The following is a 19,614-nucleotide window of genomic DNA, read 5'->3' as shown; positions in this document are numbered from 1 at the left end:
CAATGCTGTACCTTTTTTATTATGTTAACAGTGATACATATCTGTTTTGAAACAAAACATTTTGCGTAGTAGCATAAGTAACATAATGTCCATAAGTATGACTCTAAATGATTTCGATTAATAATAGCGTGTAACAAAGCGATTGCGAAAATGGAAGTTTGGGAAGAGAAAATTTATCAGTAGCTACGCTCTTTTTTGGCCAAATTATTGCCACGTTAGTTTGATGGCTATGAATTCTCAACTTCAAAAATAACTACCTTCAAGAAAGAACCAAGTAAGTGTTTATAATAGTTAATTATAGTGAATTCCGATCAAATTCAATTAATCAAAGTGGTTGTCGAAGTGATTTTGAATACATATTGGCGACTGCCTATTCTCAGGAATCGTTACTTGGCAGCTCCAAAGACTAGTAACAACCCGCGGAGAGTTCTCAGTCCTTAGCCATATAGTGATTTATATGGTCATTGGCGAAACAGACTTCATTAAGAAAATGATGTGGGAGAAAAAGAGGACGTGTCATACTTAAATATTAGGCTACTTATGGTAGTAGTTTCAATATTTGATAAATTTCTAAGTATCTAACGAGTAACGGCTGAATGACACACGAATTTTCCGTGGCAACATTTTTCGCTGGCTTCGCTGCGGGGAGAGTTGTCTTCGTCGCATTCTCTCAAGGGTTCGTCGAAGCTGTCCATGTCGCTGGAAGCTAATCGAGACCTAGGTGAGGCGGATAATGGTCGCGCTCGTTGGCAACCTTCGGGAGTGACGGGTAGACTATTGATCGCGGTAGAAGCCACTAACGTAGTCATCAGGTCCATCCTGGAATCCAAACTATGTTGCCTGTCAGCCAGCATGAGCCCTCTAATCCGGCGTCTCATGACGGGGCTGTCTTTGGCCACCATTCGCATGCTGTTTCCGAATTTCCGGGCGAACTCCTTGACTAGATCGGTGTTTTCGAATATGGCCACGAAGCTGCCGTTCATGACCTTGGGCGTCATCGGGCTGTTGGACAACAGCAAGCTCGTCCCGAAATCTGGGTTCTGTTTCTTGACGTCTACTAACATGGGCGTCGAGTTTTTTTGGTTGACGGTCGTCGGGGCGAAGATTCGCATGATTTCGGTGGCCGTGGATTGAATAATCGACCAATCGCGTTTTATATCGTCCTCGGTCGTGTTTGTGGACGTCACGGTGAAACGGATGACGTATTTGGACTTCAACGCGGCTGGGACGCAGTGTATCTGTCCTCCAGAGTTGAGTTTCTTCAGCAGTTTTTCCGTTATTTCGCTTTCACCCTATTCAAATAAGAACTTTAGCTCGCCTGATTATAAGGCGTTATTAGGTGGTTTCTTTTCGCCTGTTCTCGGACTAAAAGTGTACTCTTTTTAGCATAAAACGTTTTATTCGCCCGTTCTGGGGATGACAATTACTCCGGCCCATAAACCTTTCGCTGGCTCCGGAGTATAGATCTTAAAAGAAATTGATTTGAAAATCTTCATCGGTTCATTGTGTAAATTGGCGCGTGCTTGCTCGGAAGGGATAATCTTATTGGCTAAGACAAATGCAGATAAATATTGCTAAGCCCACGTGATTCTATTTTATTATCAGAATAAATAATTACACGTGCGACGAAAAAATGGGCGATATCATCGAGATTCACGCGTTTTTAATTTAAAAACCCTTCCTTTTGACGGTTTTTATTTTGGAGCGAATAATTTCTTTTGGCGTCTATTAGGACTTACTCTTTTTGCTCCTTCTGAAAAGGAGATGTCTGCTAACCAGAATTTATCCGCTAAAAAGGTATCCATTTTGGAAAAAACATTTTTACACCAACTCGAACTATTCTCCACCACAGAATCGTAGTAAAATGACTTCGTAGCCTTCTTACCCTACTCCGAAATCCCGGAACCAGCGAAAAGAAACCATCTAATGAAAGATCCGTACCCTTAAACGGAATGCAACGAGTCCCAAGTGTCGCTCCACCGGAACTTCGAATCTTTCGTCGCTCAGAACCAAATTCTCGAATAATTTGGCCATTCTCACGCCCTGCAAGTGGCACCGTAATTTATTCATACTTATCACTGTAAACGTTTATTTGGACACGTACTTTTCTAACGTGTTCTTGGAGACCCTTGACGCCGTAGCTTCTAAGAACGAACCATAGCTTGAGGGCGCGAAACCTCTTGCTAAGTGGTATCTGCCAGTGCTACAAGTACGTTCGCTGTTTCAGACAATACGTTGATTTTACGGTTTTAGGCGATGGAATAAATACCATATAGTCAACGGCGAGACCCGAGTTTTCGTGCTGAAGATACAACGGGTCGACGTTGAAGGTTCTATGTAGAGCGTTGCTGTTTTTAATCCTGCACGTAAATGTAGGCTACAGTAAATAAGATATTCGGAAAAGCTCGAATACAGATCGTTTTATGGACAGGTCAGCGCACTCCCGTTTTTTTAGTACAACTTGTTTGTCGGTTTCAGGTCAGGAAAAAATATCCCGCCATCTACATTGGTACCCCAAACCACAGATAAGATATTATACAGAGTGTTTCAGAAGGTGATGCAAAAAGTTTAAGGAGTTGTAGGGAGTTAGTTGAGAAGTATGCCTGTTTTTTCCCATTTTCCTACGATGAGTTAAAAGAGAGCCAGAGAGCTTCAAAGTGTGGCCTTATAGCCCCTGAAAGTAGGCTGCAACAAGCCCGAAACCAAGCAGCAGGGAAATGCGAACATTAAGGCGTGGGTTCTTGTGATAGGTAAAAAGGGACTTTGTAAACAAATCGAGGTAACCAGCGTAGAAAAGTAAACTTAAACAGTATTTAAAGTCCCTGCTGCTTGGTTTTGCGCTTGTTGCAGCCTACTTCCAGGGGCTAGTAGGCCACACTTTGACTCATTGTAGAAATATGGGAAAAAAACCGGCATACTTCTCAACTCACCCCCTACAACTCCTTAAAATTTTTGCATAAACCCTTGAAACACCCTGTATATTCAATAGCTGACTCATTTCCATTCAGTTTATTAAAGTGGCGTGGGAAGGGGGGAGAATACAGGGGTACACTAAGTGCCAATTTAAATATTCAAACTACCCCTCTTAAAAAAAAGCGCCTGTTTTACTGTAATTTTCGCTCAAAAATCATATTAGTTGCATTCGCTGTAATTAGATGGCGCGACGATACACAAGGTTATTATCCTCTCTACGTACTCGCTTTCTCCACCCAAGGACAGTAGATACAGGGACGAGAAAGTGTATTGGCGGCCTCTGTTGGAATATATCACCTAAAACGACCTAAACGCGAGGAGAGTTAGTTGTAAACAAAAAAATGGCGGTCACCTAATTTTAGCGATTCTTGAAGAGGCTTAAGTGTTCAAAACAAATGGGCATTTTTTTATTTACGCTCGTAGTTTTATTTTTAATTTAACATCAAAATGGTAAAAACTAACTACAATAATACTGTCCATGGTGAACCACGTCTTAACAATGGCCGCGGTTTGTTTACATCTAACTCCCCGTGAATATGAAGACGTTTAAAATCAAATTTTTTTCCCCTGCTTTCTCCTCCCTGTATCTACTGTCCTTGCTCCACCCACCAGAAGTAGACTACGCTAGTGACGAACGAGTTGTACTTCGTTATAGGGCAGAGACAGGGAAGTGCGCTAACCTCTCATTAGAAAGGTTTGAATCAGTGTAAATACCACATGGCGGTACAATCGAAGTGAACCATCATCCATTTGGAAGGGTTGAAAGCGAAAGAGTCGGCGTATTCGATGCCGGACATCCATTTACGGTATTCGGGGCACACGAATGAGGTTCCCGCGTACGCGGCGTCCACGTGAACCCAGATATTCTCTTCTTGACCTTCGGCATTGAATTAAATCTGACAAGTCCAATAAATAGTTCCCTAGTACCACGAATGTATTGATTTCTACCACTGTATCATTACACTTTCTACCATCGGGGGCTAGTAGGGTCGGTAACTTTCTTTAAACAAAGATAATGGTTGGGTTCAGTAACGCTCAACGGTTGAATACCGTTTTACGTTGGCTGCGTTAAGTAACCCGCAGCTAATCTTCCTCCGTACTGCGACGTCACGTGATCATTGATAATAACAATAATCAGCTAGGCTAATACCCAAGGCACCAGCTTAGGTCCGAGGGGTTGGTCACTCCGCGAACTTGGTGTACACTGTCGTACCTCTGACTGTGCTAATAAGAGTTCGTGAACTCTTAAAAATCCGTACCTTTAACAGTACTAAGTACTCGAACTCGGTGTACAAGTCATCCGGGAGTGTCTTACCGCTCGCTTAGGTCCCAGTCATCTAGCGACTTTTAAAGCCATTAATTCAGGTGGCCGGGTTACAATGCGTAGGAGGGTGGTGGAAAGCCCTTCATGCCACGCGAGCCAACAGCTCCCTTCTCTAACTATTACCGTTAACCTCTACAAGTCTTTACCCTTTTATCCAGTGGGGAGAGCACTTCCAAACTCTACGCGGAAGAAGTGGTTCCGAGTTTTTCACCCAGTGCCACAATCTGGAATTGAACCCGGCTCCTCTTGCAGCGAGTCAAAAGTGATAACCACTCCGCCACCCCACCTTTCAACGAAACAATCTGCTCCTTCAACCGATGACCTCGTTGGCTAAACGTTTTTAACATGACGACCAAACCGAATACGTACAGTAGAGTAAACGGTCTCAACGTTAAATTTGTGGAGGTTTACTGAACGCAGCCACTATAAACCTCCCGCCCTAGATTCGAAATAACTGCCTCGTGCGTAGTCAATAGCTTTTACCCATTTCCTAATTATACCCATAGTTACCATGGTAACCAACTATAGGTAAGACGACGGCCAACTTTGATGACGCGCTGTCGTTGACTCTATCCACAAAACTTTTCCCGAATTACGGTACTTAACCAGCGAAGAAAATTGCTTGTAAATCTAACTACTATAAAATTAGTTGATAATCGTTAATAAAGGTATATACTGTTAACATTTTCACCTATTATCATTCAATATTCGTAAAACCAGGTTTAAGAAATAACAATATTTGAGTGGCAGCGTATGACCAACGTCATAATATCGAGGTCTCTCCCATCCCCGTGACTGACGTCAGTAAGATATTCGTGGTAGCAAAAGTACAATAATTACCAAAAGTGTGTCAATCGGACCTATTTCTTAATGAATGGTTACGAGCGAAATACAAGTTGGGAGGGGAGAAGGGTGAGTATGCCTTGGGGAGGGAAGGAAGTTAAAAACAACAAATAACGCCTCGTAGTGAGGAACGGAGGAACTAAATAGCACTGGTCAAAGTTAGTGTATTTTTTGAGTTTTCGTCGTTCTGTGGAGATGCTATCGCCATCTGCCTACGATAAAATACCATAGACTAAAGAAATATTCAGAAAGGCGACAATAAATAGTCTTTTATGTGGTCGATCTCGAGTCGAGCATTCATTAAACCATTAGCATACGAAAGTACAGGGATTGTCACACTTTTGGCAATTATGTCACTTTTGGTGGTAGAAATGAATACGAACAATCGTCCATTCTTACAAATTGGTCCAATTTCGTCCAAGCCATCGAAAGCGCACGCGCCGGTGGTTCCCAGCGTGACGCATATCTGAAAGAAGAACCCGTTAACATATCGTGCACGTGCATTTTTCTCTCATTGGACATTTACGAAAAACGGTATGAGTCCTTTATCTCTGTCTGTGGTAATGGCGTTCTCCAGCATGTCTATTCTCATGCTAAGCCGATCGTCCGTATCAATGTATCTCATCTTCACCAATCCAATCAAACCAGCCTTTTCCACCGACGAATGCGCCTGGTAACGTACCATTAGTGTATTTATATTTATTTAAGATGTTAGCGAGGGGACAGCCATATAAGTAAAAATCGTACACCAGGTTTCTGATGGCCAAATATACAGGGTGTTAACTAAAAAACGATACAAGGACAATAACTCCAAATGTATTTTAGCTAGGAATTTGAAACTTTCAGGGCACATAGAATGTGTATGGGGTCACTTGACAACGGAAATTTCTATAACCTTGAACTATGTCTTCAAGGTCATTTAAAATTTGTTTCGAGAACCATTAGAGATACAAAGTGGGTTTCAATTAGAAAAATGTTCCCCTTCACATTTTGAGTGTAAATAATTTTGATAATTCCTTATTTGACCAATAAAAAGTCTAGGGAATTTAGAAAAAAACATGAAAGTCGTGAGGAAAATAATGTACATGCTAGAGTATAAATTGGAACAATTTCTCTAAATCCATTGGTCCTAGAGATAAACTTTGAATGACCTTGAACCATGAGTTGAATGTCAGTCCTAAACATTTCCTATTAGATAAGTATGTCTAGCAAATTTTGATACTCTAGCATGAGTACTTTTCGAGTTAATATCTCTTCAACCTGGTCTCTGGTACATTATTTTAATTACGACCCTCCTGTTTTTGTCTAAATTCCCCAGACTTGTTATTGGTCAAATTAGGTGGTATCAAAGCTATTTAGACCTAAAATGTGACGGGGAACACTTTTCTAACTGAAACTAAATTTTAAATGAACTTGAAGACATGGTTCAAGGTCATGAAAATTTTACGTTGTCAAGTGTCCTGAAAGTTTCAAACTCCTAGCTAAAACACATTTTGATTTATCTTTTATCTTTCGATTTCTGAAGAGTTCTAGTAGTTTGTACGATTTCAAAAATGATCTGGGATTTTTCAGATTACCATTAATGATTTGTCGAATTTAATTATTAAGATTTCCCAATTTATACTGATTTTTTCTGATTATTTTTCATTTTCTAAGACAATTTTCGATTTATTTTTAAATGACCGATTTTGTAAGATTCTAGTGGCTAGCCCCTCGGAAACTTCAAACTTACTTGATCGGAACAGTAAGCGACAAGCCGACTATTAATTTCCGAGTCTTCCATGTCCGGAAGCTGAACTTTGACACGACGGATGGCCACGGTTCGAGCGGCCAAAAGTGCCACGAAGGTCGCTTCGCTAGCTGTAGTCTTTTAAATAGATCAAGTATAGTATCCCATCAATCAAATATCGTTATTCGCTTTAACCTTCACGAGCTCTCCCTATGGAGTCGAAATACTTCATTGAGTGTGTTTTCAGGGTTGCCACACGTCAGGGAAAAGTTAGGGAATTAAAAAATGGGCCTAAAAAGTCAGGGAAAGGTCAGGGAATTTTTAGAAATTCAGGGAAAAGTCAGGGAATTTAAAAATGGGCTCAGGGAAAGGTCAGGGAATTTTTAGAAATTCAGGGAAAAGTCAGGGAATTTAAAAATGGGCCTAAAAATTCAGGGAAAGGTCAGGGAATTTTTAGAAATTCAGGGAAAAGTCAGGGAATTTAAAAATGGGCCTAAAAATTCAGGGAAAGGTCAGGGAATTTTTAGAAATTCAGGGAAAAGTCAGGGAATTTAAAATTGTGCCTAAAAAGTCAGGGATTTTAATTTTCTCTTAACACTTTTTGAAGGTAATTTTAGTCTAGAACTATGACAAATTCTATCCTTAAAAGTTTGGCAAATTTTTTCAACATTGCAAAAACATTTAAATTTACTAATTTCTGATAAAAGTAAAATAGAACATAAATATTTTAGCCTTAAAAAGTCAGGGAAAATCAAAGTGGTCAGGGAATTTGAATCTGAAAGTTTTGTGGCAACCCTGTTTCTGAACTATATATTTTTTTATTTTGACACGGAATTTCGTTTATAAATAACATAGAATCCTTTGTAATTGGAAACTATATAATTTAACGTTATAATATTTTGACAATGAACCGCGGTTTGGGCGGTAAAAGAACTCCATTGAACACGCGAAGGTTACGTGCTTCATTTTTACTTTCTAGGTGGTAATTTGTATGTATTACCAGAAGGAGATAAATTGGAAGGGTGACACTGCCTATTATTATTTAATTAATAATTATTATTAATAATTAATAATAATATTCCGACCATCCCCGAATTTCGTAATTTTTTCTGATTGGCTAACAAGCATATGTCGTAATGGTGACGTACGGTGTCGTCAGATACGGGTAGCTCACGTGACGTGAATTGAAAAATTAGTTCTGTTAACATTTTTTTAATTAAAATGGCCGACTTTCATGTCGCAAAAGTGGCGAATCTCAATAAATTTGTTCAAGTAAATTTAATTACGCGAGATCAAAGATTTAAATCTCTCTAGCCTTTAGCCAACCACAGTAGCGGCGCTAAGGGTGGGCTGAAGTGGGCTTTAGCCCCCCTTGCATTTCTGAGAGGGGCCACATATTTATATTAAAAGGGCCACATATTCATAATTAAGATTCCACATATTTTAATTTATGAATTTTCATTATCTCTAGAAATTTGTTTTATTGCGAAGAAACGTTTTTCTGGAAAAAATCTTTCAAAATCAATTGGTTTACTCAAAAAGTTAGTAGACCATAAACATATAGATTCGGGAGGAAGGTAGCGGTAATTGAGAGAAAGTTGAAAAGAAATGGGCTTATGGGAATTTAGGGAAATATCCCAGGAATGCACGTGTCCCCTCAAGGTCAGTAGGGGGTCCAGAAAACGCGACGAGAGCCGCAACAATAAAACGACCTTGCTCTTCTCGCTTCCTAGAAAATTTTGGGTTTTTTCGATTTCACCACTTTTTCGAAATATGGTCAATACAAGGTTCCCGCTAAGGGCCACAAAATAATTAGCCCACCTGTGAAAAAAACTTAGCGCCGCTACTGGCCAACCATGGAAAGGTCTCTGGACTATGTTTTTTGAGATAAAATTGGTTTAAAAAAGTGTGTACTTCCGCCATTTTTCCGCGCCTTTTCGAGGTTGGTCGACCTGCCGTTACACTAGGGAACCCGTGCGTTACACTACCCATCTCCGTCTGGTATTACTAATTTCTAGATATACGCATTTTCAAGTACTTACCTGAAGGACACCTCCGCCGGAACTTCCCGATTTGGTATGCAAGAAGTCATCGGGTAGCCCAATCATTTTACCTAACCAGTCCGTAACTATTATCTCAAGCTCGGTACACGCTGGACTTGAAGCCTGAGGAAAAGTTACGTTGTAAATAGATCTATGTTAAAAGCACCAGTTGTTATTGAGAAATTACCCAAGTAAACCCCAAGCAACCAATAGCGTTGGCCAGCATATCTCCGAGCATCGACGCCGGAGAATTTAAACCCGGGAAGTAAGCGTGCATGTAGGGACTTTGCCAGTGTGTTATCTAACCCAGATAATAATTTATTATTCGCATTTTGCATTTAGTAATTACGTAAAATCTTTGAGCTGCTCCAAAGAAGAGTTACAAATTATTAGAATCATCATTGATTTATTTTATAGGAAATGAAGTTATTTAATTTTCGAGTGATATAACTTGTTTAATCTTTCGGGAAAAATTATAAAACCTAGCTTCCGAAATATTTCTGTTACGAAATCGGCTAACTTGTTACAATATTCCCGGAAATTCGTTAGAGCACAGCCAACTTCTTTAACGCGGTTCCGCGATCGGGGTTGGCCGTGGTCAAAACATAGGCGCTGCTTCACTAAGCCTAGGTTAAAAACGTGTTCTAATCTAAGTCTTTCATTTCTTTACAATTTTCTAGTCGGAGACTTAACAATACTATCACATAGGAGCAACAAACACAGCACCCAACACAAGGAGAACGCAACCCGTCGAAAGTCGTGCATTTTCTTGTGTACAATTCTCATTGGTTAGACGCCTTAGCGCCTGGTACCGTCGGAAGGGGAAAATTCAAAAATTTTCTTCCCCCTTTCCGTAAAACCTTCAGCGTTAAGGCTCGTCCAATGAAATTTGTACACAACACAGAGCCGTACCTATCCCAAATGGCACCCTGGGCAAAAAAAATGGCGCCCCCAGAACCTTAGATAGAAATTTTTAATTTTTTAATATCCAATGTAAATGAAAATCTTTGATTTTGCGCCCCTAAAACTTTGGCGCCCTGGGCCACTGCCCTACTCAAGGGACGGTTCTGACACAACACTGCGTTAGCGTGTTTAAAGGCTAGCTGCGTTCTCCTTGTGTTCGTTGCTCCTAGGTATCACTCGTACAATTTCCTCGCGAAGTTTCGGAGCAGACCAAAGAACAACGCAAAAAGTATATACTCCGGGCATGATAACTCTTTCTACGTCGGAAAAGATGACTTCCCAATTTTCGCCAAAAAGAGGAGCTTCATCCGGCACGAGCTGGCGCATGTAGCCCGGTTTCACATCTGGGAAGACCCTCCTTTCGCGGATCCTCTCCAAATAGTCCGCGATGTAATCGACCATCTCCTTTCCTGGTTCGTTAAGAAAACATTGGGCGTTATTGTCTTATTATTAGAATTAGTGTTGTTAATTTTCCGGAAAAATAAAATGCGGAAAATTTTCCGAATTGCGGAAAATTTTCCGCAATTCGGAAAATGTGTAATATCAGTAAACATACTAAAAAACATTATAGTGTTACATTGTTAATCAGTTTAAACTAGTCTAGTGGTTTAGTTTTACTTTTAGATTAGAAAAAATGAGGCGAAAATGCCGCTTTATTTAAATTTGCAAACAATATATTAGACTAATCATGGAATGAAAACTTTTTTTTATTTTTTTCGGAAAAATACGGAAAAATTTCCGGAAAAAAGGCCTCGGTCATTTTCCGTAAAATTTTCCGAGCGGGAAATTTTCCGACTTACAACACTAATTAGAATAGTGAACCACCAACCTCTGACTCGAAACTCCCGCAAATCCATCCTATCCTTTCTTTAACGTCTCTAAAGACAGAATGAAGTCTAATTAAAAAAACCACTATACTTGTCGCGATTGAAGTTCGCGCCGTTAGTACTAGGGATGCAACGGTTCCTGTTCCGAAATTTTTGCTTTGTCGGTTCCGGTTACGGTTCCGGTTCTTAAAATTTTAATTTATCGGTTCCGTTTTCGGTTCCGGTTCTCAAAATTTAGAACCGATCGGTTCCGGTTCCTATACGGTTCCAGTGTGTTTAGTATTAATTAAAGTGAAATACACAAGCAATTGAAATGAAGTTAAGAGAAATAAAATCCACCACATTTATTTAATTAGAATATAAAATTAGTTTTTGATAAATTATATTTTACAAATAGTAGCTTTCATCAAAGGTTCCGACCAGAATCACAATCTAGATGACTTAATGTAAAATAATTAAAACAAAATTATTTCTACTATTCTCGCGTAGGGAACTCATGTAAGCACTTTATTTGTTTATTCAATAAAGTAGCGTAAAAATGAAATCTTCTGTTTGAAAATTCCCACGGTTTCATCGCTTCAAGAGGGGGGGGGGGGGGATGATGTACTTTCAAGTTTTGGGGAGACATTGCCTTCCCTTCCGCTCCTCATTTCAGGGGCGTAGGAACGTTTTAGATTTTGGAGGGGGCAAAGAGAAACGAAACGGGGGTCTGGGAGCTTAGCCCCCGATTTAGAGTGAGTAATCGGTCGCGAATGTCATTAAGGCATTAACAGTAACAACAGTTATCATACGAAGTGTATTTTAATCTTAGCAGTCGTCGCGCGGGAGTCGTTTATAAATTTAAGATACACAAATCCACAATAATAAAATGAGAATGGTTTTGAATTTTTAAAGGAGTCAAGCTTCACCGACGCATTTGTTACTGTTTGACTACTATGTAAATTGGCGGGAAAAGACACAGTTGAGCTTCTATAAGCTTTATATGCTTTTAAATTGAGAATTTTAGGTTTTGAAGATTTCAACTGGCCAAAAAGTTGAAGGGCCAATAACATTATTTGCCCCTTCCAGCAAAATTCTAGGGAGGGACATTGCCCCCCTGGTTCCTACGCCCCTGCCTCATTTCATTGAAAAATATAAAGACCGGATTTCTATGACTCGTTTTGATTTCAGTTGAGTATATCGTTCTAAATGGAGTTCATATTATTTCGTTCAAATAAGTATTGTCATTTTTGAAATGTAAGTAAATGCATAGGTTTAAATTTTAGATTTTCTAGACAAAAACTACCCATGCCAACGATAATATTATGCAAACGAATTAGCCTTACCTTAAAAACTTAGTTATTGATTTACAAGGTTTAACGATCTGCTGTAAAACACGTGTCTCGATACTTTTCAAACTTCAGTATGTTACTTTCATTATGTACGTTGTTTGGATATTTATGCGACGGTTATTGTGGTTGTATTTATAAAGTTTTGGGCGCGCCTGTTGAAACACAAAGAAATATTTGAAGCAAGTAAAACATTAATTTGAGCTGACAAGAGAAAAAACTAGACGAGGCCTCGCGCGGCTGGACTGTACACAGTCCCATAGTCAATTTGGGGGCCCCTCGATGGAAGCCCCCCCCCCGCATTGCGGAGTCTGCCGGGCGTTATTTACGCCACTGGCTGTTCTGCTGTTTCTAATGTAAGTCGGTTGCGAAGGGGTCAAAAATTATGCTTGCCCATTGCCCCACTAAATAATTGCTCGGAAGGCACACTATAGCAGTAGACGACAAATATTTTTTGTGGCCTTTGCTACATTTGTGAAATTGTGTAGAGTTTTCCGACTGAAGAAAATAAAACTAAAACTATCGCGGATTTCCGGATGATGCCAGTTTTTAAAGCAAACATTTGGAGGACGAGCCCATTTGCAATTGCGAATACGTAAGGTTGTGTCAGTTGACAGTTACGTAGAAACCCACATAGAGTTATCCGAGATAGGATAAAGTTGAGCTTATATGAAAAACTAATAGTAAATTAGGAAGTTTGATTACTAAATTTCAACATGCGCTAAATGTTGGTAAATAAAGTTATAGAACCGTTTAAAAACCGTTTAAAACAATGAAAAACTCGGTTCCGGTTCCGGTTTCGGTTATAATTTTTTTTACAAATATCGGTTTCGGTTCAGGATACGGTTAAAAAAATTTATATTATCGGTTCCGGTTTCGGTTCCGGTTCCTAGAATTTACTCGGTTCTTCTCGGTTCCGGTTCCGGTTATCCGTTGCATCCCTAGCCGTTACTGTCACCATATGTAACATAATTACTCATAAGTATGCCTCTGTATAATATTTCCATTGAAAAAAATTCAATGAGACCTTGTTTCACGCGGAACATACATTGAGCGGACCCAAAAATGCAAAAATGCTTATAATCCTTGCGCTATTGAAAAGGTTACCATGGAAATGAAATCACGTGATCGCGAGGTACGAGCTAAACTTGACATGGGCAAAGCCAGAAACGCGCGAGGAATTCTCACTAACTTCCGTTTCCCATCAGTAAAGTTGATGACGCGTATTTCGTCACAGAGTTGTAAGTGCCGTAATTGACGTCATATCCCGTGAACAAGGTTTCATTAACGAAACATATGCTGTCACTAAGCCCAACTAAGCCCGACAATTTTAAGGTAAGCGAAGCTATCTAAGCTTTTGAATATTTACACGCTCCATACCTAAACTCCAACTTTGTATCCTCTCTTTCAACGGATTAGATAAAGTTTGTTCCGTACGGATGCGAGTTCGCTTTGCTCTAGGTTGCTGCGCCCGTTTTTCCCCACCAGGGGTTCTCTAGTTCCATTAGTTCGTGTCATTTATGGCCGCGCTGAGAGCTGGCGAATGTGCTCTGGAAGAATCAGGCGCGCTGACAAAATACTGACGGTACTTAGCAGCGAGTTAATCGGTCATTCCAGTCCATCTCGTTTAAAGCTTTCTCTTGTTCCTAGCGCGGTAATTTCCCCCGGATCGAATCGTTTTTTCGTCCATCTCAAATTGACCGAAACAATGCTACGTATTTACGCGGTTAGCCATTTACGGGCTTAAAAATTCCTAGAAATCTTTTATTCCAGCGAAAGGTCGCTCTATATAGCTGTGACATTTACAAATTTGACGTATCGTACGTATATGATAAATCGCTTATTGCGTTTTGCGTCATTTCTAACCCATTTTTCTAGTAATTTTGAATAAAATGGGAAACCTACCTGGAATTTTATTAGGAAAGAATGTCAGGCGAAGCGGTCACTAGCGGCCAAAAGACCCCAAAAGCCGTTGGCGTTTCTGTGCCCTAACATAAGCCTGCTCCCCAGCAGGTCCGCAAAGTGTCCTTCTGTTCGGCAGCCACTGTCCTCCAGTGATGAGAACGGCGCGGGAGAACTTCCTAGAGCTCCACTCCGAGCCGCTGTTTCCCCAAGTTTCTCGTTGTCGCCTGTCTTTTGAAGATAGTTTGTTCGCGTAGGCTATATTCTTTCGACCAATGGGAGTGAGTCTTGATCTTTGACATCACGGATCAGGCTGACCCGCCCCCAAAGACCCTACAATGCGATTTTCTCCCGGAGATGTATTGATAATGACCGAGAAACCTTAGAGGGTCCCTACTGACTGTTACTCGGAATTCCCCCCCCCCCTAAATATACCTTCTACGATGTCTCTAATTTTTTTTTGGTACTCATACCAGCTTTAATCTCCTGGAAGACGATAGACTAGTCATTGACCACTATATCACAGACTCGCGGTGAATGACTTTGACGTACTGCATCGATAAGTTCTATTAATAGCTTAATTAACCGCCTTTAGTGGTTTTGTGGTTTAAGTTACGGATAATCCTGCAGATTGGTTACTTATTTATTTGTTTATTAATAGTAAACATATATTGCCTATAGATCCGTTACTGCAACCAACGAATTACAACATACTTATTATCATAAATAACATAAAACAATAAGTATGACACTTCCTATTCTTTTAACGCTCATTTTCTTCCAGAACTTTTTTTGGACAGTTGCACTCACCGAGCTCCGACAAATCGCAATCGAACTGAGTAGTACATTTCGCTATGGGCATATTTACACGCTAGGGGACTCTGTGCTGAGAACTAAACCATGATTGCGCATTAACTATGAAAATCAGTTTGGTGATAATTTTTACTAATTTTCATACTTATTTTTACTATGTTACTTATGGGAAAATTAATATTTATTAAATTTTTTGTACTACAATTTAACGAAAACGTCAACCAAACTCCCAAATATTGATAACTTTCTTATTTCAGCCGAAATAGTTGTTTATATAAAATAAACACCTTTGTACCACTAACGTACCGCGAGCAATCGTGTGTACGGCGGCGGCGGCGGCGGCGGCGGCGGCGGCGGCGGCTACACAGTAGGTGATCGTAATACACACAAATCTCCGAGGGGCAGGTCACTTCGTTGATTAACGACGCACCCCTCAAAAGATTAAATCCGATTTAATCGTGATTATTTTGATTAAATTCAATTTAATCACGATTAAGTTGATTAAATCACGTTTAATCATGATTAGAATGTTTAAATCTGATTTAATCATGATCAAATGTTAAATCTAATTAAAATGATTAAATATGTTTAAAATTATTAAATCCTGATTAAAAAATTATATCGTGATTAGTATGATTAAAAAATTCTACCGAGATTAGTATGATTAAATCGTACTTTAGTTTTGATTTTAAGGATAAATTCTCTATTCGACCGATTATATTGATTAAATCGTACTTTAGTTTTGATTTTAAGGATAAATTCTCTATTCGACCGATTATATTGATTAAATCGTACTTTAGTTTTGATTTTAAGGATAAATTCTCTATTCGACCGATTATATTGATTAAATCGTGATTAAAATGATTAAATCTAATCAAAATCATTAAATCTAATTAAAAAGATTAGATCATGATTAGAATGATTAAATCTCGTTTAAATGATTAAATCCTGATTAAAAAGATTAGATCATGATTAGAATGATTAAATCTCGTTTAAATCGTGATTAGATTTTCTAATCTTGATTAGATTTTCTAATCTTGATTAGATTTTCTAATCTTGATTAGATTTTCTAATCTTGATTAGATTTTCTAATCTTGATTAGATTTTCTAATCTTGATTAGATTTTCTAATCTTGATTAGATTTTCTAATCTTGATTAGATTTTCTAATCTTGATTAGATTTTCTAATCTTGATTAGATTTTCTAATCTTGATTAGATTTTCTAATCTTGATTAGATTTTCTAATCTTGATTAGATTTTCTAATCTTGATTACCCTGATTTAATCACGATTACCCTGATTTAATAATTTTACTATGATTAAGACGCACCCAAAATGGAAGTGACCTGCCCCTCGCAAATCCCTAAGGAATGTGTGTAAAAATGAACTATTAGACAAATCATAAGTAAAATAATTACTCATAAGTATGACTCTTTATACCATTTTTATAGCAAAAACAATTGCACGAGATAGGCTCCAGATTATCAAAGGCAGAAATATGCGAGGAATTCACTAACTTCCGTTTACCATCTATAAAGATGATGATGCGTTTTTCGTCACGGAGTTGGAAGTGTCGTAATTTATGTCATATCCCGTGAATAAGGTTTCAGTAAAGAAAATGGTTTTGTGGCATACTTATGTTACACATGGTCAAATTAGAGATGAGACGTAATATTGAAGATGTGTGTTTTACGATTTAGGGGAGGCGAAAGGTCCCTAAACTAATTAGTCTTCTTAAGGTAATTCTAAAGGTTTGGGTCCCTCTCGGCCTCGACTTGCATAAAAGTAAAATTCGTTAACATTATATATTTAGCGATAAATAATTTAAAAAGTCGAGTTATAAAACGCATTGTAACCCGGTCACATGAGCTAATGGCTTTAAGTCGCTTGATGACTTAGGTTATGAGCCTCAGGGCCGTGCAGAGGTATCCTGGGGCCCGGGGACAAACTTACTCGCGGACCCCTTCGATTTGCACCCACCCCCCCCCCTTGAGCCCCTGAAAACTTCCCCCAAGTTAACTTGATTTGCACCCCCCCTTTAGCTTCTTCGATGGGCCCTACAGCTACGGGCCCCCCTCGTGGGCCCTTTTCACCCGGGCCCCGGGGATTTTGCCCCCCCCCCCTCTGCACGGCCCTGATTAGCCTTAGCCTAGCTCATTTTTATGAGGTTTAGATATTGATGGATTTTAGCCTGCCTGATTGCAGGACGTTTTTCAAATTTGGATGGCAGTTCCGCAAATTGTTTCTAGTCTTTTTGATTGCAGTGAGAACGGGAGTTTGTCAATCGACATCGGGATCTGTAAACCTTTTGCGTATAATTTTGCACCCGAATTAGATAGTTAAATAAATTTCGGAGAAGCGGTTACATAAACCTTTATTTAAATCCGTTTAATTTAACTTTCTAACTTTCTTCTTCAATCCGCGGGTAGTTTATTTTTGCCCTTGGTAATGTTTCAACTTTGACGTTTGGGACACCTACAATTTTCTTTATAAATCGAGCCATCTCCCGGGGGAATTTAGCTTCCGAATTAATAGAAAATGTTCAACTTTAAACTTGGTTCGGTCCGGTCACTCGATTTGAAGGACGCGAAAAGGTTTCGCGTGTACCAATTAGTCGTTTAGAAACGTTTGAAATCTCCCGGGAGTGCCATTTCGAACACGCGTTTCCAATCACCCCCAATTTAAATATCCAGATTCTTGAATAATCTGCCGTGCTTCACTGTCTCTCTTTCCCTGTTGTTCCGCACGAAAAATAGATACTTAAAGGGGAACGGCCAAGCTTTTCCATATATGGCCTTATTTCCGTATCAAAATATTAACAAGACGTTCAATATACTAACACGTACCTTTTTCTGTCTTGAAAAAATAGCTTTTGGCCCAAAAAGTTGAAACGAAAAACAAGGTGGCAAGCCAAAATATACTTCTCCTCGGAAGAATTGTCCCTAGTGGTATTAATTTCTCGAGATAACCCTTAAAGATATAGCTCCGCAATTTAGAGTTATTTGTTAAAAATGTTATCCCAGTTCTATCCCGCCCGGTATAAAATTTTAATTTATTCAGAATATCATAAGTTAAGTAGTTACAACAGTGAGTTAGACGTACTATAACAATGCACAATTGAATTAAACCCTTTTTACAGTACAAGTTTGTCAGTTGAATATAATACAAAGCAAATTTTAATGAAAGAAATATCTTACTGAGGGGATTATAACGACCGTTCGCTTTTTGGTTTATAATTTTAATGGAATCGGGCCAATTTTAATTAAACGATAGTTTATCGACATTTTGTTAAAAGAATATTCCCTAAGGCCGCGCGTTAATTTACGAGAATAATTTCCCGTCGCCGTTATATCGAAAACTTATTTGATTCGGGATTGCCAGAATTGTAATGTTGTGGGCGAGTGATTAGAAAATAAAATGGCTACCAGAATTATGCAAAATTATAAATGTTTATTTTTATTCAGAACAGTCTATGGGACGTTCTAGATTTAACTTTCATCAATAACCCAACAATATATATATCCCTTCTACGTAATTGTACAGAACTGGTACTCAAGTGTCTAAGACTAGATTTGTCTTAGTTCATCGTGATTGAAAAACAAGTTGGCAAGCCAAAATATACCTCTCCTCGGAAGAATTTTCCCTAGTGGTATTAATCTCTCGAGATAACCCTTAAAGATATATCTCCGCAATTTAGAGTTACTTGTTAAAAATGTTATCCCAGTTCTATCCCGCCCGGTATAAAATTTCAAATAAATGAGACGAAACAACCGATTTTAATTTATTCAAAATATTATAAATTAAGTAGTTACAACAGTGAGTTAGACGTACTAAAACAATGCACAATAATATTGAATATAACCCTATTTACAGTACAAGTTTATCAGTTGAATATAATACGAAGCAAATTTTAATGAAAGATATATTTACAGAGGGTATTTGTATTTTTCTCGCTTACGAAATAACAACACAAAAAACCTTCTTTAAACCACTTCACACGAAAAAATGATAATTAAAAGCCAACAATACCGCCCAAAAGCTCAACACAATCAAAAAATTAAAATACAAAAACCCAATCGACCAAACTTTGGAGCCAAAACGACCAATAGAAAAATATATAATAACAACCCAATCAATCAGACTAGAGCAGAGAAAAAATAATTAATATAAAAATATATAATAACAACCCAATCGATCAGGCTCAGAGCAAAAATAACGCATAGAAAAATATTTAATAATAACCCAAATTATCAGGCTTCAGAGCAAAAATAACGAATAGAAAAAATTTATAATAATATCCCAATCAATCAGACTTCAGGATCAAAATAGCTCATAGAAAAATATTATTACGCAGTCGAGTAATAAATTAATTCAAAACCAAGCAATAGAAAATCAAGAAGCGCAACACCTTACCATTCACAAATACGAATTTTCGACGTTATTATAATGAAACTGGATTAACTTTAAGCCACGATGTAACCACTTGAAAGGTTCCACTAAAACTGAACTATTTCGAAAAATAATCTTAAAAAACCAACAATACCCAAGAATAGACAAAAAGAAACAACGTTATCTCGATCAGTAAAGATAACACAAAACCCTTACTTTGCCTGAAACCCAGATACTTTTTATATTTTAAAACAAGATTTGACCTTTAAAATTTCATACGTAAAAAATGTAGACTTTAACAAGATTAAATCAACATAATTTCATTCGTAGAAAAACCAAATTAGGCCTTCATAAATTCATTCATAAAAAAATTCAAGACTTTATTAGCTATTATGCTTACGATGAGTGTCTTAATTAGAATTTCTTCGATGCAATAATTTCAATTTCAAATCTATTTCAATTAAACCAAAATACGCTTCCGAT

General features: G+C 38.4%; 1 protein-coding gene across 5 annotated transcripts; it reads right to left on the bottom strand.

The window, feature by feature from the left end:
• On the bottom strand, positions 1-17,729 carry Hdc (histidine decarboxylase). 5 transcript variants are annotated; one of them, XM_090164182.1, is made up of 14 exons: positions 17,589-17,729; positions 12,027-14,162; positions 10,704-10,752; positions 10,112-10,284; positions 9,099-9,212; positions 8,912-9,034; positions 6,873-7,007; positions 5,667-5,810; positions 5,540-5,606; positions 3,688-3,850; positions 2,270-2,360; positions 2,105-2,203; positions 1,942-2,043; positions 1-1,292 (listed from the first exon to the last, which is right to left on the bottom strand). In XM_090164182.1, exons 3-14 carry the CDS (start codon positions 10,729-10,731, stop codon positions 579-581), a joined length of 1,953 nt encoding a protein of 650 aa, XP_090020308.1. In that variant the 5' UTR covers positions 10,732-10,752; positions 12,027-14,162; positions 17,589-17,729; the 3' UTR covers positions 1-578. The 5 variants fall into 5 exon arrangements, with proteins under 5 accessions (XP_090020308.1, XP_090020307.1, XP_090020310.1 ...); XM_090164181.1 differs by lacking the exon at positions 17,589-17,729 and having other exon boundaries at positions 12,027-12,184; positions 13,935-15,434; XM_090164184.1 differs by lacking the exon at positions 12,027-14,162.
• Between the last annotated feature and the right edge of the window lie 1,885 nt (positions 17,730-19,614).

This window comes from Leiobunum rupestre, chromosome 11 (assembly GCF_980474605.1).
Source record: "Leiobunum rupestre chromosome 11, qqLeiRupe1.1.hap1, whole genome shotgun sequence".
Classification (NCBI taxonomy): Eukaryota; Metazoa; Arthropoda; class Arachnida; order Opiliones; family Sclerosomatidae; genus Leiobunum; species Leiobunum rupestre.
The sequence above is the reverse complement of the archived record's forward strand: the minus strand, read 5'-3'. Positions and strand labels throughout refer to the sequence as shown.

Coding starts and splice junctions, on each gene's coding strand:
- Hdc (XM_090164182.1), bottom strand. CDS start 10,731: ATGGATTTGCGGGAGTTTCGAGTCAGAG. Junction 9,213..10,111: donor AAAGAGTTATCATGCCCGGA/GTATATACTTTT, acceptor TATCTGGGTTAG/ATAACACACTGGCAAAGTCC. Junction 2,044..2,104: donor TCCAAGAACACGTTAGAAAA/GTACGTGTCCAA, acceptor TGCCACTTGCAG/GGCGTGAGAATGGCCAAATT.